The 16,016-nt window shown below is 34.5% G+C and overlaps 2 protein-coding genes across 4 annotated transcripts; one reads left to right on the top strand and one right to left on the bottom strand.

Annotated features, from left to right (window-relative positions):
- Nucleotides 1–5,412: 5,412 nt before the first annotated feature.
- Nucleotides 5,413–11,134, top strand: LOC110032110 (CRS2-associated factor 2, mitochondrial). 3 transcript variants are annotated; one of them, XM_020735627.1, is made up of 6 exons: nt 5,413–6,056; nt 7,654–7,781; nt 8,098–8,323; nt 8,456–8,583; nt 8,772–8,835; nt 11,058–11,134. In XM_020735627.1, exons 1-6 carry the CDS (start codon nt 5,531–5,533, stop codon nt 11,063–11,065), a joined length of 1,080 nt encoding a protein of 359 aa, XP_020591286.1. In that variant the 5' UTR covers nt 5,413–5,530; the 3' UTR covers nt 11,066–11,134. The 3 variants fall into 3 exon arrangements, with proteins under 3 accessions (XP_020591286.1, XP_020591285.1, XP_020591287.1); XM_020735626.1 differs by lacking the exon at nt 11,058–11,134 and having other exon boundaries at nt 8,772–9,108; XM_020735628.1 differs by lacking the exons at nt 8,772–8,835; nt 11,058–11,134 and having other exon boundaries at nt 8,460–8,534.
- LOC110032109 (pentatricopeptide repeat-containing protein At3g24000, mitochondrial-like) lies at nt 10,477–14,123 on the bottom strand. The gene is given in 2 exon segments (XM_020735625.1): nt 10,477–11,390; nt 11,392–14,123. Coding segments are annotated over 2 exon segments (2,745 nt in total). The 5' UTR covers nt 13,797–14,123; the 3' UTR covers nt 10,477–11,050.
- Between the last annotated feature and the right edge of the window lie 1,893 nt (nt 14,124–16,016).

Below are 16,016 nucleotides of genomic sequence, written 5' to 3'. Positions count from 1 at the left end.
ACATGTAGTCTCTCTCACTCCTCTCAAAAGCATGAGCTTCCAATGTCCACATTGGGGTTGTAAGTGGAATGATTCTTTATCATCTTTCAAGAAAAAAAAAATTATATTGGCACACTCATTAATGATGATGATGTGACTTCTTGAAAAAATTATCTTTATTGTTGGTGATATATTTCGTGAAGTAGTGGATGTTTTCAAGAGCTTTATTGCGGGTTTATGATAGTATCAATTGGAAGTTTAAATCAAAGTAGCATTGTTTCACCTTTTTACACTAATGTGATTGCTAGCAAACTTCAAAAACTCAATTACCATCTTCTATTGATGTAGTAAGATAGCATAACAAACAAGATTATTATAAAAGTCATGAGTGAGTGTTGCCTATGTGACAATAGTGTTCAGATATTGTAATTTAACTTATAGTATTAAAAGCACAAAAGAAGTGGAAATATACAATGTACTGCTTCTTAAAGTCCATGAAGTAGGAATAAGATTGAATCTCTATGTACCACAACTGGTTAAGAAAAAAAAATCAAAATGAGTGACATAATTGCATTGGGCCAACCACTTCGCATAAGAATCTAAAGTAGGCACGTTGAATTACTTTTAATGTATAGCTTCAATGAATTTGCTATAAAAAAATATTTGTAGTATATATTGATGCTTATTATTGTAGTAAGAGAGGCAATTATTTTTTTTTCAAATTGACATTAAAGAGATATGTGTCACAGACGAATGAAGTCGTAGTGAAAAATCTTGGACTGGTGAAGACACCTATGAGGGAATGCTGATTAACTCTTAATAAAACTCAACAAATTAGCAGTAATGCACTCAAGGATTTTCTCGATCATCATTATAAAATGTCCTTATGGGTTGTATTTTTTTGGGATTGCATGATCATTAGTTTACTCATCATATAAGAATTTTATCTCTACATATTCTAAGTCTTATTTTAATCATGTATCATACTCACCATACTTTAACAATGTTATGTTCATCTTTATCTATAGAGCCACAGTTTTAACTTATGACTAATTAAGCTCAATCTCATAAAATAAAGAAGAAAAAAAAATGATTACATTCAGTAATACTATTTACATATTTAGATTTATGGAAGATTTCATCTTAAATAAAAGATGGTGGTCATACCTAGGTTACAAATAATTCTCAAGAAAGCTGAAATTTTGGAGCAATTTCGCGAAATTTCAATGTGACAGATTCTTATCTGTAGTACCAAATTGTGTTTTGAACTCTTGATCAGTGAGTCGATGACCTTCCATTCATAGGCAAAGGCTAAAGTCAACATTATTGTACGGTATGTGTAAGTGTGTGTAGAGAGAATTTTTACACCTACTATATGGGGAATGAGATTGGGTGATATTTATCCATTAGAAAAAAATTGCAGGCATATTCTCATAATGAGGGTGAGTATCCTTTAACCATTTTTTTCTTGTTAGAACCCCCAAAATTATTGACTCAATACTCTTAACGACCTAACAAGCTCCATAGTTAAATATTTTTTATAAACATACAATTACAACAATTCCTTGAGATTAGAGTAACAACTTGGTTTTGATAAAATAGTTTTTATTGTGACTTAACAAGTTTTAGCTAGGGAATGTAAAAACTTTCAATGACTCTAAGATCTTAGGTGACTTCAAATTTTGGCAAGTATCGAGTTAAGGGTGACTTAAACCAGTTCAAGGTCAATGATTTATTTAACTTAGTGTGTCCTATAATTATAACTTGATCAATCTCATAAAAGTAAATATGAATATACAAAATTAATTTTGAGGCCCCATCATATGAAAATAAATTAAATTAAATCATATCAACTCTATCTATGATTCCAACTGTAAGTGTCAACAATTATTTACTTATTGATATTGAAATTATGAATTCCAAAAACTCCGATCATTAAAATATGAGTATGTTTGAATAATTTGTAATTTAATTTAAGAAAATGAAAAAAAATGCAAGAGATCTAAAAAATCTACCAAGTATGTTCAATTAAAAGAACTTGTAAAAGAGCCCTTATATCAATAAGGTCCTATAAATTAAGAATGGGATAGAAGAAAAAATTTGTCAATCTTATTAAAAAGGTCACGTGTTACTATCACCACCACAATAACTTACATGCTATTACTTCGTATTGCCAAACTTATGCCTGCTAGTGAAAGTTATTTAAAGGAGTGAAACTCTTTTCAATTTTATGTCCTTACTTCCTCAGATACAACTTAACAACTTATGCGACCATGTTATCACATTTACTTAACAATTTATGTGTACAATTAAAAAAGGGCTCCTCACTCTATGAGTTAATTTTTTCGCATAGAATATCCCCAATGTTTATTATTATTATTATTTTTTTTGAATCTTCAAATCAAGTCTCTAAGGGTCCGTTTGGGGCAGCTTATTTGATGCGATGGCGTTTTGAAAAAGCTGAAAACAGCGTTTTCACATCGTACCTACCTATGCTTTTTGAAAAAGCTGAAAACAGCGTTCTTCACACCTAGGTGCGGTGCCAGTTTTCTAGCAGCGGTCTGACTTTTCCAAAAAAATAAAAATTTGTAATAGTCACCACACCTAACTTATCGGCAGATTATTTTTAATCAACTCATCAGCAAATTATTCAATAAGATGCAGCTGCCCCAAACAGACTCTAAGTAACCTACACATTTTTTTAAGAAAACAACGGCTCATACATATTCACTGCAACCTGACTCACGTCTCTCTGCTGTTCCATCAAAAAACATATATTCTGAAAAATTAAATGGAAAGACAAAAAAGGACAATAAAAGTTTGCAATCATTATTATGTTTTTATTTTAAAAAATTGTATGATTTTGCCTAGAGCGTGAATGCATAAGAATTTTATATTATTTATAAATGACATAAAATAATATAAGGGCCTATTTGGCAGCCATATCCAACACTGTTTACAAAATGTAAATCTTTCCAAACAGTCAAAATGGTCATTTTAAATCCTAAGGAATCTTAAATCCCATTTTATACATAAATCTTAAACTTATTGAGGGTCTGTTTGGGTCAACTGTAGCTTATTGAATAATATGCTGATAAGTTGATTAAAAATAATCTGCTGATAAATTACTTGCGATGACTATTATAAATTTTTATTTTTTTGGAATAGTCTGACCGTTGTCAATAAGCTCCCACCGCACATAGATAGGAGCGGTGTGAAAATGCTGTTTTCTCCGTTTTGAAAACACATAAGTTGTCAAAACGCAGTTTACCCAAACAGGTCAGTTGCGTTTTCAAAATATCACCGTACCAAATAAACTGCCGCAAACAGGCCCTAAATCAAAAATTTTGTCAAAATTCGGCACTGTTTGGAATAAATGCATGAGTTACGTGGATTTATGAGTTTTCAGATTTAAGTTCTAGAATTTTGCATTGGATTCAATTTAGATATGGGTTTACTAAATGCAACGGAAGAGTGGATTCAACTGATTTATGATTTAAGAATTTATTAAATCCTTCTTGAAACCAAACATCTCTTGAATAGATTTAGCGAAAAAAAAATGCAAATGAAAGAAAAATTTAGAAAGACATGGGAATGCCTTTAAATGACTTACTTGCAATACATGTTGTGACACTTCTTGCTCGTTATTCCTTAAAGGGTTTACTAGCATAAGAGGAAGATGAGAGTTTGATATACAATGAGGTCACAAACTCCTGTTTAATTACATTTATAAACTCTTCATAAAATATTGAAAAATATATTTATAATTTTAATTGAAATTTAATGAATGCTAATTAAATTTTGCTAGAAATAACTTAGTTAAGTTAAAGATACCAACTTAAGTTGCATTTGGGGGCACTTATTTGGTGCCGCATCACATTTAGTGGGATTTGACAAAACTGCGCTTTGCTTACTTTTCATTAAACTGTGATGGGAAGCTGCATTTTACAACCCTGTCCTAACTAAGCATGACTGTTGTCAAAAAATTGAGATTTGATTTAAAAAAAAAATAATAATAGCCATCACAATGTTTGAATAATATAATCTTCTACAATTTTACAAATATTTTTCAAACAGCTACAACAGATGTTATGAATATAAGTAATGCTTTATATTTAATTTGACTAGATAAATTTCCTTTAATTAGCTTTGTAAATTACAAATTAATAATTCATAGAGACAATATTTTAAGCTAATTGAAGGATATTAAATTAATATTTAATAATTAGTAAGTCTAGCAAAAAATTAATCAACTAAATTCTCAACAAATATGTCATCAACATGTAATATTAAAAGTATATATAAATTAATAAACTTAAATTCAACAACATATACTCAACATAGAGATGTTTTTAGAATGCCAAATTAGACATGGACAACAAATAATCAATTCAAGTCAAATATACTTGTATTTAGAATGCCTATTTCGGGCATAAACTTCAAATATTAACCGAAAAAGTAAAATATCCATTTCTCCTCGTTTGGCGTCCTTCAATCAATGGTTACTTCTATTAAAAAAAAAACATATCAAGGTTCATTTCCTGTGTCCTGTGACTTGCCACTGATCTCCAACTTAAACTTCAACGCAAAGCTCATCCTCTGCTGAACAACACCTAATACAATACAAACAATGCAAATAAGCAACAGGAACAACGCTCCTTGTAAGTGAGAAGTAGAGCATATGGATCGATGTCAACAAGCTTTCATCTGCAACCACCGTTACCTCTTCAAGTAGAGTTCAGGAAGTGGAGGCAGCTATCTAGCGTGACGATAGAGAAACAAAATTGGGCAGTGGCGACGACGAGGGCAAGTGCAATGACCAGAGCATAGAGGTAAGATTTTTACTCAAAACGCTAGCCGCCGCGGGATTTGACCTGTGATCGGCGTTTAATAGAAATGAAATCATTTGTATCACGATAAACTGCCTGAAAGAAGAAACACATTTTGAAAACACGTAATTTGATAATAAGCTGCGCCAAACAACCCTTAAATCCATCCTAGCCGATTCACATCATTAACAACCCTACCTAAATAACGTCAAAGAAGTGTGCCTGATCTTGGGCGTTGTTCGACTACATCATAGATTTATGTCAAATAATAATAAATCCAGATTTATCAAATCCATGTTGATGGAAAATATTTTTAAAGTCATGGAAGAATAAATCTCGTAAATTCACCCGCGATACAAATTTAATAAATTTGGATATACGTTAGTAAGAAGATGAAAAAAAAAAAAAAAAAAAAAAAAAAAAAAAAAAAAAAAAAAAAAAAAAGACAAAACATGAGAAAATTCACTTTAAGGGAGAGTTAGATTTAGGTGCATTTAGGAGGCTGTTTGACAAAATTATATTTTTCTGAGGTCTAGTTAAACTTTTTCAATTTTTCTTTTAATAATATTCATCATAAATTTTTGAATAGCGGTTTTTCACCTTCTACAACCAGATGCAATCCTAAGCTAAATCCTTTCTTAAATCGGCCACCAAACACCGCCTTGAGCTGAACATCACTCAGCCTAAACGGCCGGTAAACCTCCGTCGCCACCGTCTTACAGATGCGCCGTAATCCACTTTCATCGACCCGCCCAGCTGTTCAAACCCTAACACCAAACCACAATTCTTTCCTCTCCTTTCTCTCGCCGCATCATTCCCTTTCCCGCTCCAAAAAGAAAATCGCAGCTCCGCGCGACGAATCCGACGACCCTCCCTTTTCGCCATTAACCAAAATCAAACAACCGAAACCCGACCTTCCACCCAGAACCCTAGTTTCTGGCAAGGGAAAGACCCCGGCTCCATTCCACTCTGACCTCCCATTTGATTTTCGCTTCTCCTATTCTGAGACTGATGCTTCAGTGCGACCGATAGGGTTCCGCGAGCCCCCGCGCTTTTCTCCGTTTGGTCCCGGCCGGCTTGACCGGAAATGGAACGGTGTCTCTGCTCCTGCAGTCGGGGAGTTTCTGCCGGAAGGAGCTATGGAAGAGCAACGGAGGTTTGTGCTTGGGGAGCCGCTGAGCGAAGAGGAGGTCGAGGAGCTCGTTGAGCGGTACCGACACAATGATTGTTCTCGTCAGATTAATCTAGGTTTGCTTTCTGTTATATTATATATATATTTGTTTTCCATTGAAGTTATCTTTTTTATCTCTTTGTTTAGAAAATTTTATGCAGGATTCACTAAACTTGCGTTCATAATGCTCAGATGTTTTACTTTCTTGTCAGCCAGAGATTTTTGTTTTTTAATAATTTTGGAACTTAGTGGACTTCTTAATTAATTTTAGAAGCTTGGCACATAACACATATTACTTGGTTTATGCACGAATATGGGGATCTCGTAGCTTGCTTTTGGACTATGGAGCTTTTCCCTTTGTGAGACTTGGAAAGCCACATGAGATTTTATTTGGGGCTTTGCAAGGATTAATAATGAGGTATTCTTATATTTCATCTAAGTATCATATTGAAAGCTGTCCTTGAAGAATTTTTTGGCTTCATATATTCCTAAGCAAAGCCTGCGATGAATTTGGCTCATCATGGGCTAACATTCTGATTTTGGAATGTACGGAGTTAAAAGATAGGATTTGATTTGGTGTAGAATAATTTAGCATCAATTGATTTCATTAAACGTCGACCATCTGATGATCCGATTAGAAGAGTAGATGCTTTATATTCAACTTATATTAGGAGAGGTAGAGGTAGACCCGGGAAGACTTGGGCATATTGTATAAAAAATGATCTTAATTTATTAGAATTAAATGAAAATATGACACTAAATAGGACGCAATGGAGAAAATGATTCACGTAGGGACTCTACTTAGTGGGATAATGGTTTTGTTGTTGTTGTTGTTGTTGATGATGATGATGATAACCCCCATAGCTTTATTAGGTCTTTGGGCAAAATAGTGGAAGGGAGGGAGAATTTGTGGTTGCCCATCATCATTTTTCATTAATTTCTAGGGCAATTTATATATCACATAATTCTTATGTATTTACTTATCTAACACCTAAAGTTTGATATTTACATTTATAACACCTTGGTGTTATAAACCTATACATGAAATGGTGTATTTCAATTTTGGAAAGGTAGTGATTATGGTATTGTTGAAGTGATTGAAGTGACCTTAAAGCTTTGAGTGGCATGCATGTAAATATGGATGTTTAGGTGTTAGATATGTAAATACATAAGAATTGTGCAGTATATGTAATGCCCCTTATTTTGATTGATTATTGTATGAAGTCTTAAAAATCTATTTTACCGCTCATTCGCAACTTTAATCCACACCAAACCAATTCTTGTTTGAGTTTCATCTCCTATTCTTTTAATATAAATCGTTTCTTAAGCTATCGTTTTAGTTTTACCACAGGTCCTCAAATTCATTATAGCATTTTTATAACTACCGCTGTCAACTTAGCAAACATAGATTATTATATATGAACTTTTGCTTGAGTGTGTATATTTGCATGGCAGATGTTGTAATAATGGTATGCATGTAAGATATTTTGAAATGTAATAAAACGATGGGATATATCATATATAAGGGTAAAACCTATACAAAATGTCTCCTTTATCTAGAGTTTACGCTGCGTAAATTAATCGCACAACGCTTAAAAAAGATCGATGTAAAAGATGTCTCATGAAATTGACCGAGGATGAATGGTTTTTGTTTCTATATTTTGCTTCTTTTAGGAAGAGGTGGTGTAACTCATAATATGATAGATGACATCCACAATCACTGGAAAAGAGCCGATGCTGTGAGAATAAAGTGTCTTGGAGTTCCTACACTTGACATGGACAATGTTTGCTTCCACCTTGAGGTAGTTTTGAAAAAATAAAGGAAGATTTACATACATACCACTCAATTCTTATATATTTACATATCCAACACCTATACTTCACTTTTTACCTATATGCCACCTCACCTATGCATGAAAAGGTGTATTTCACTTCTTAAAAAGTAAAATTTGTGGTATTTTATATGTAATAAGAAATATTTTAGATGTTAGATATGTACACATACATAAGAATTGGGCGGTATGTATGTATATACCCCAAAATAAATTTGTGGCATTAGAATGCTTCCAAAAGTCATATGTCAAGGGTAATCCTGCAATCTTTTTATGACCATGACAGGATAAAACAGGCGGAAAAATCATCTATCGAAATATTAACACGCTCCTTTTGTATCGTGGTCGAAACTATGATTCCGAAAATAGGCCAATTATTCCTCCAATGCTATGGAAGCCACTGGCGCCAATTTATCCAAGGCTCGTGAAAAATATTGCAGACGGCCTGACCTTTGAGGAAACCAAAGCAATGAGGAACAAAGGACTAAATTCCCCCTCTTTGATGAAGCTCTGTAAGTTAGCTTAGGCTTAACTCTGCTTTTTTATGCGTTAAGTAGCTTCTCTTAACTATATATATGTGTATGTATGTATGTATATGTATATATTATTTTTCATGCCTAATTATTTATGTTTTGTGTGCTAAGCTAGGAATGGCGTGTATATTACTGTTGTGGAAAGAATTAGGGAGGCTTTCAAAACTTTAGAGGTGGTGAGATTAGATTGTAGCCATGCAGGAAGCAGTGACTGCAAGAAGATTGGTGTAAAGCTAAGGGTAATTATTACTATACTCCTTCCAGTAGCGTTTTGGTGCTTACACTTCTAAATTATACTTTGGTGCATATATGGACAGTTTGAATTTGCATATTCAATCAGCGAAGTTTACTTAAATGTCTTATAAAATCAAATGTAATCATCTCCTCTCCCAACGTCTTAATTGTTTTTTCATGCAATCGACTGCAGGATTTGGTGCCCTGTGTTCCCATACTGTTCAAAGATGAACAAATTATATTATGGAGAGGTAAAGGTACGGACGATTCAAATCAATCTGTTACGTCCAGTTAGGATGCATAATTTTGAATATTTTCTTGGGCGTGTGCGCTAATTGCGAACAATGCATTACAATAACAGTGATTTAGGAGTATGGGTGATTATGAAAACATCAGTCTATCTCTGCTTTTGACGGCATTAGTGATTATTTATAACTGATTGTAAATAAGAACATTAAATAGTTGGGGTATTTGCATACATACCACCCTATTATGAATTTACATATTAACACCTAAAGTTTACTGCTTACATTTATACCGCCCAAATCTTTTATGTCACATCAATAACACCACTATTTTTAAGTTTTAAACGTTGAAATACACATTTTCGTGTGTTTGTGTAAACATTGAGTTTAGATGTTGGATATCTAAATACTTAGAAATTAAGTGGTATGTATATAAATTTTCCTGAATGTTTGTGACATCTAGAAGTTCACTACTGGCTTAAAAGTTACAGGAGATATGTAGAGCTATTATGTGTCAAGAATAGTTATTTACTGCCCCAATAGTTTATGTTGCAGTTATGAGTGATCCTGCTGCACCAGACAAACATGCCTACCGTGTATTGTGATATGAGAAACTGTATTTATTAAAAGTTTAGTCATATTACATATTTATATTGTTTAGGGAAATTCATATTCGATAGAACAAATAAAATTGCTATATTGAATATTGTACATTTACATATATTATGTACTCCTCAAGTATTACTAGTCATAGATTTTTTGCGTATGAAACTAATCAATATGCCATGAACTTTAATGATCATCTTTAATAATAGCTTGGGATACCCTTGTTTTTGTGCTGGTAGAATGCCACGTTTGAAGTGGAAAATAAAGTTAGAGGATATTTTAAGGGGCATTTACACACATAGCACGCTATTTTTATTAATATAACTTCTTAAAAAATTAAATACACATTTTCATGTATAATTTTAAAATACTAAAGTGCTATATATATGTAAATATGCAAGTTTAGGGATGAGATATGTGAATGACTAATAATTGTGTGCTAGGTGTGCACATTTCCTTTAAATTTAAAGTAAATAAAGATGAACTTTAAAATCAATAAATTTATTGGGGTGTGTACATACATATCAAACAATTTGTATTTACACATATCATATGCCAAAACTTTAATATTTATTTATGTAATAGCTAAAATTGTCATCACATCAAAAATATAATCATGATTCATATTTTGAAAGTAAAGTATATTTTCTCATGCATATATTATGATATGATTGATTCTAGTGTTATATAAGCATACCTAATTTAGATACTAGATATGTAAATATTTAAGTGTATTTTGGCCATCAAATTCAGCAGATTGAATTTGCATATTTAGGATAAATATTGAATATTATACAGAAATCTATAACCCATTCTTCATCCTTCTCATAGTATCAACACAATCCAATTCCATGGTATCTTAATAACGCATGCATTACCATAAATTTATCTATTCTATGACATTTATATAAATACCACCCAATTCTTATGTATTTTCATATCTAATACCAAATTCTCCTTTTTTACATTTATATGACGCCAAATTTTCATATCATTAATTGGACATTTGAAAAGTGAAATACACATTTTCATGCATAGGTAAGGGGACATGTGTAAATATTAAAGTTCAGATGTTACATGTGTAAATACTTATTATTAAGTGGCATGTATCTTCCTAAAAATAAAGCAAATGAGAGAATAGAAATGGGGCGCCGTTAGATCTTCATATGTAGAAGTGGAAGTTGTCGACGGGAGAAATAAAATCCGTTAAACTCGAACGGCAGAGCAAGTTTTCACAGAGTTCTTGAAATTTAGGGTGCGTTTAGAGTAGCTTGTGCGTTTCAGGATAAACTGTTTATCCTAAAATGCGGCTCGCGGCCTGTGTTTAGTGTAAAAACCCAAACACGATTTCGAATAAGTTGGCGAAACGCACGAACCAAACGGTTATAATCTACCTCAAACGGGCCCTTACTCGCACAAAACGAACCCTAAACCCTAAACATAACGTTGTAAATCTTATCACCTGATTTTCTCTAGTTTTTTATCCATGTCTCCTCATAAAAGAATCTTTGTGACGCGCTCATCCAGATCTGTGTGAGCGAATAAATAAATAAATTACACAGCTTCACCCCTCATAATCAGCAAATCAAAACAGAAATCTCTCTCACACGTAACTTCTCTTCTACCAGAAATCTGAACAAGAACAAATCCCACCTCCAAAAACATGGAACCTGTAAGGATCTCTCAGCACAATTTCCCGATCAACAACCTTACTGACCAATTTGTACACCAGATGACAATCCCCACAAACTCTAAGATTCTTAAACACAGTAATTGTACACCCTTCCGGCAAAGCCATCAGTCCAAAAGCCAGCGCAAGCTTCTCACCATGGCTCCAGAGACTACATTCCTTCTCCTCTTCATCAGTGTCATGAAGCGATTCGGACGTATCAGCAACATAACCTGCTTCTTTAACCAGTTGCAGCATCCATTCCAATTTGGAATAGATTTCTTTCCCTTGCAGCTCCAAACCTACTCACCTGGTTCTTCACCTGGATCCAACTGCATGCAGGTTTCTTTTTCAGATCAATCAATCTCATATGCAATCTCAACTTCTCAACATCTTCCCACTTTCCACTCAGCGCATATGTGTTTGCTAGAAGAACATAAGCAGAGTCATCCAGAGGATCCAACTGAAGAAGATGCCTGGCTGCTTTCTGTCCAGTTTCCAAGCTTCTGTGAGTCCTACTCGTTGATAATAAACTCCGCCATATGAGACCGTTAGGTCTCACCGGCATGCTTTCAACAAACTTCTCTGCTTCCGTTAGCCTCCCTGAACGTCCAAGAAGATCAATTATGCAAGCACAATGTTCTATTTTGGGATGGATGCCAAACTTAGAAGTCATGAGATTATAGTATGTGAGACCTTTGTCTACCAGTCCTGCATGATTACAGGCAGACAAGAGAGAAACAAAGGTAACGTAATCTGGTTTAGGTCCTATCAGAAGCATTTTGTCAAAAGTATCCTCGGCCTCAAGGAATCGACCGTATCTCGCATAACATGATATCATTATGTTCCATGATAGTCGCGAACGTTTAGTTGGTTCAGGAAGGAGTTTCAGAACATCATCCATCTTCCCACATTTGCCATACATGTCCATTGCAGCATTGATCACATGAAGATCATAATCAAATCCAAGTTTAATGATTAGGCAATGGATCTGTTGTCCTTCACCTTTTGATGCTAAACAAGCACTCGCTGAAAGGCCTCCTGAAAGACTAAACTGGTCCAGCTCCATTCCAGAGGAAAGCATTTGTTTGAAGAACTTCATTGCATCTTCCCCGTGGCCATGATGAGCTTTGGATGCAATCATCGCATTCCATGATACCACATTTTTGCTGGTCATGTGATCGAAGATATACCTGCTAGAATCGAAATCACCGCCGTTTGCGTACATCGTAATCAGAGAGTTTGAGACAAACTCATTGATCTCCAACCCAATTGAGATTGAATGAGCGTGAAGAGCCTTCCCATGGTTCTCCAGGTCATCAGAAGTGGAGCAAATTCCTAAAACATTCACAACAGTAATGTAGTTTCCACAAAAACCAGCTCTTCTCATCTGATTAAAAGTCTGAATCACCTCATTTTTCTCTTCATTCTCGACGTATCCTCCTATAAGAGCATTCCATGTGATTACATCACATTCAGGCATTGTTCGAAACACCGTTTCAGCCTCTCTGATGGCTTCGCATTTTCCATACATGGTGATTAATGAATTGGCTACGAGCAAGTCGTGTTGAAGACCGATGAATGCTGCAACCGCATGAACCATTTTTCCATATAGTAAAAACTCTTGACTGGCACATGCGGCCAATGCGGCGGCAAATGTCACGTGATTACATTCGTTGTTCAGTTGAAGCATCTCAGATAAGAGCTTTAAGGTACCAATGTTGTTTCCACTCTGATTGTATGAAGCCATTATGGTATTCCAAGAAATAACATCCTTCACAGGCATTTCACAAAACAAAATCTCTGCATCCTCAGCTTTTCCTAACATGGAGTACATGCTTATCAAAGTATTGCATACCGAGACAACTGATTCAAGCTTATTTTTCACGACAAAGGCATGAAGACCCCTCCCCCACTTCAGATCATCAACACTAGCACAGGCAGAGATCACACAGGACAGTGTAGTGAAATCAGGTCTGAAATCAAACTGTCGCATTTCAGAAAAGCACCACGATGCCCTTTTGAACATTCCTTCTCGCGAATAAACGGAAAGCAACGAATTCCAGGATATTGTATCTCTTTCTTCCATCCGGAAAAATATTTGCTCAGCCTCCTTTACTTCCCCCATATTGCCAAACATTGTCACCAAAGAATTGGCGACTGATACTTCAGCTTGAAAACCTGAAACAACTACATGAGCAAGCACCTGGTGGCTCAACTTCTCACTTTGAAGAAGGCCACATGAACTTATCACCGTTGAATAGGAGTTTTCATTGCAAACTACACCTTCATTTCTCATGGTCTGATAAGCTCTTATGGCTTCCCCAGGGCGAGAATTAACGGAGCAGCTCACCATCAATGCAGTCCAAGAAACTACATTTCTCTCAGGCATCTCCTCGAAGAATCTCCAAGCATCAGAAAAGAGAACATTTTTTCCATAAAAATGCAAAATTGCAGTGCTTACATAAACGTTACACATCAGCCCAAGTTTCAGGACAAGACAATGTATTTGAATTCCTTCATCAAACTTCTCCTCGTTGTGATTGCAAGCAGTAGCGAGACTTGCGAGCATGAATCCGCCGGGCTTTTCCCCATTCTCTCTCATCCGCCTAAAGAGTTCTGCTGCTGTGGAAGAGCAGCCTGCTCGAACACACCCTGAAATAACGGTATTCCAAGATGCATGATTTCTTAGAGGCATTTTATCGAACAGCTTAAGGGCAGTAGATGGCTTGCCGAACCTGAAGTACAGATTGATGAGCGTGTTGTTGTGGAAGACGCTGAGATTAGAAGGGATTTTTAAACAGAAGCAATGAAGTGCCCTTCCATTGTTGAGGCAGGAGATTTCCGAGAAGCCCTTGGAATGGAAGAGGGAGATTTCGGGATGTTGGTGGGTGGCGAGGAAGCTGAGCCCAGAATTTACTTCTTTGGCGGCGAAAGACTGAGTGGAGTTCTTCCTGAGGTGGAGGGAAGAAGAGGGGATGGAGATGGTGGATTTCCATTGGAGTGGCCACCTCTTAGCCAGGTTTTGGAGCCGTTATGCTGGCGGGAACAAGTTCTTCCCACCAAGCTCGATCAAATCCTAGCAGAAAAATCAATATTTTGATACTGAAAAAAAAAAAGGCTGATTTTGACGAAGGTATCTGTAGTTATGATCATGGTGATGGGATTGGTGTAAAGCTTGGCCGTCTCTGCCAGGAGTCCTGGTTATTTTAGAAGAACTATTGCATTCTATAAATAATTTGATATTTACTTATTTAAAAAAAGTGTTTATTTGATTTATTTAAATAACTAAATAATTTTGAAATAAATTTTTGAACTTCCATTATGTGTGATCAATGACTTATTTCATATATATATTATATATATATTATTTCACAAATCACAAATAATTCACTAAAAATGATTATTTATATTATGTTCTTATTATTGATTTTCTTATATACTCTACATTTTAAAACTCATGTATATTATTTAGAGTTAAAATAAGCTCTAAAGATCAAAAAAATAGTTACATACAGACAAACTTATTTTTCTCAAAATATTGGCACTTCTCAGAATAAAATAGATTATACTTGATTGATCATGCAAATTTTAATTAGAGCATAAATTTCTCTATTCTCAGTTAATAATTACTTGTTTAATCCATCAATATCAGAAAATTAATTAATTATAATTTGATTATGACTCATAATCGATAAAAATAATAAATGAGTCTGAATAAAATTTTAAAATTATAATTGTGTTCAAATAAGGCTCATGCATAATATAAGAAACAAATTATTAAGTGCGAACAAGAGTATAGTTTCCTTAACCCTATTCTTTTACAGGGCAGATTAAACCTACACCTTAGTTTGAATTAGGGGTGTAAACGAACCGAACACGAACGAACAGTGCTCGTGTTCGTGTTCGGTTCGTTTGAAATATTGTTTGTTTGAAATAGGCTCGTGTTCGAAATTGTTCGTGAAAGGTCTGTTCGTGTTCGGTTCGATTTGTTCGAAATTAGTTCGAATTGTTCGAATCGTTCGAATCGTTCGAATTGTTCGAATATGTTTGAAATGTTCGAAATGTTCGAAATGTTCGAATTGTTCGAAACGTTCGAAAATTTTCAAATTTTTTATATTTTTTAATCTGTTAAATAGAAAAAAAAATTAAATATTAATTCTCACACCACATCAAAAAAGCCACCATTTTAACTTTAAAAAATTGGAATAACTCTAAATAAAATATATAAGAATTATTAATTAATTCTCAAATTATCAAAAACAATAAATAAAAAACTTCCACAAAAACATCTCTTCATCATTAGTCAAACAAATAATATCTTACATAAATAGATAATGTTCAAATTGTAAATTCATTTCAATTCTAAGAGCTCAATTTGAAATCAAATTTTAAATTGTAAATTAAACTTGCATTCACTTCCCTCAATCTCCTATACACATGTTTACTAATTAGTAATTACTACAGCTATAATAAATTCTACTCCAACGAGATACCCATTTCCATGTCTATTCAGGCTGCCAAAAACTTTCCAGCCCAAGTGAAACTGTTTTTTGCACGAGATACCCATTTCCATGTCTATTCAGGCTGCCAAAAACTTTCCAGCCCAAGTGAAACTGTTTTTTGCACGAGATACCCATTTCCATGTCTATTCAGGCTGCCAAAAACTTTCCAGCCCAAGTGAAACTGTTTTTTGCACGAGATACCCATTTCCATGTCTATTCAGGCTGCCAAAAACTTTCCAGCCCAAGTGAAACTGTTTTTTGCACGAGATACCCATTTCCATGTCTATTCAGGCTGCCAAAAACTTTCCAGCCCAAGTGAAACTGTTTTTTGCACGAGATACCCATTTCCATGTCTATTCAGGCTGCCAAAAACTTTCCAGCCCAAGTGAAACTGTTTTTTGCACGAGATACCC

Source organism: Phalaenopsis equestris, unplaced genomic scaffold (genome assembly GCF_001263595.1).
Source record: "Phalaenopsis equestris unplaced genomic scaffold, ASM126359v1 Scaffold000878, whole genome shotgun sequence".
Lineage (NCBI taxonomy): Eukaryota > Viridiplantae > Streptophyta > Magnoliopsida > Asparagales > Orchidaceae > Phalaenopsis > Phalaenopsis equestris.
Note: the sequence above shows the minus strand (reverse complement) of the source record. Positions and strands in the feature narration are given on the sequence as shown.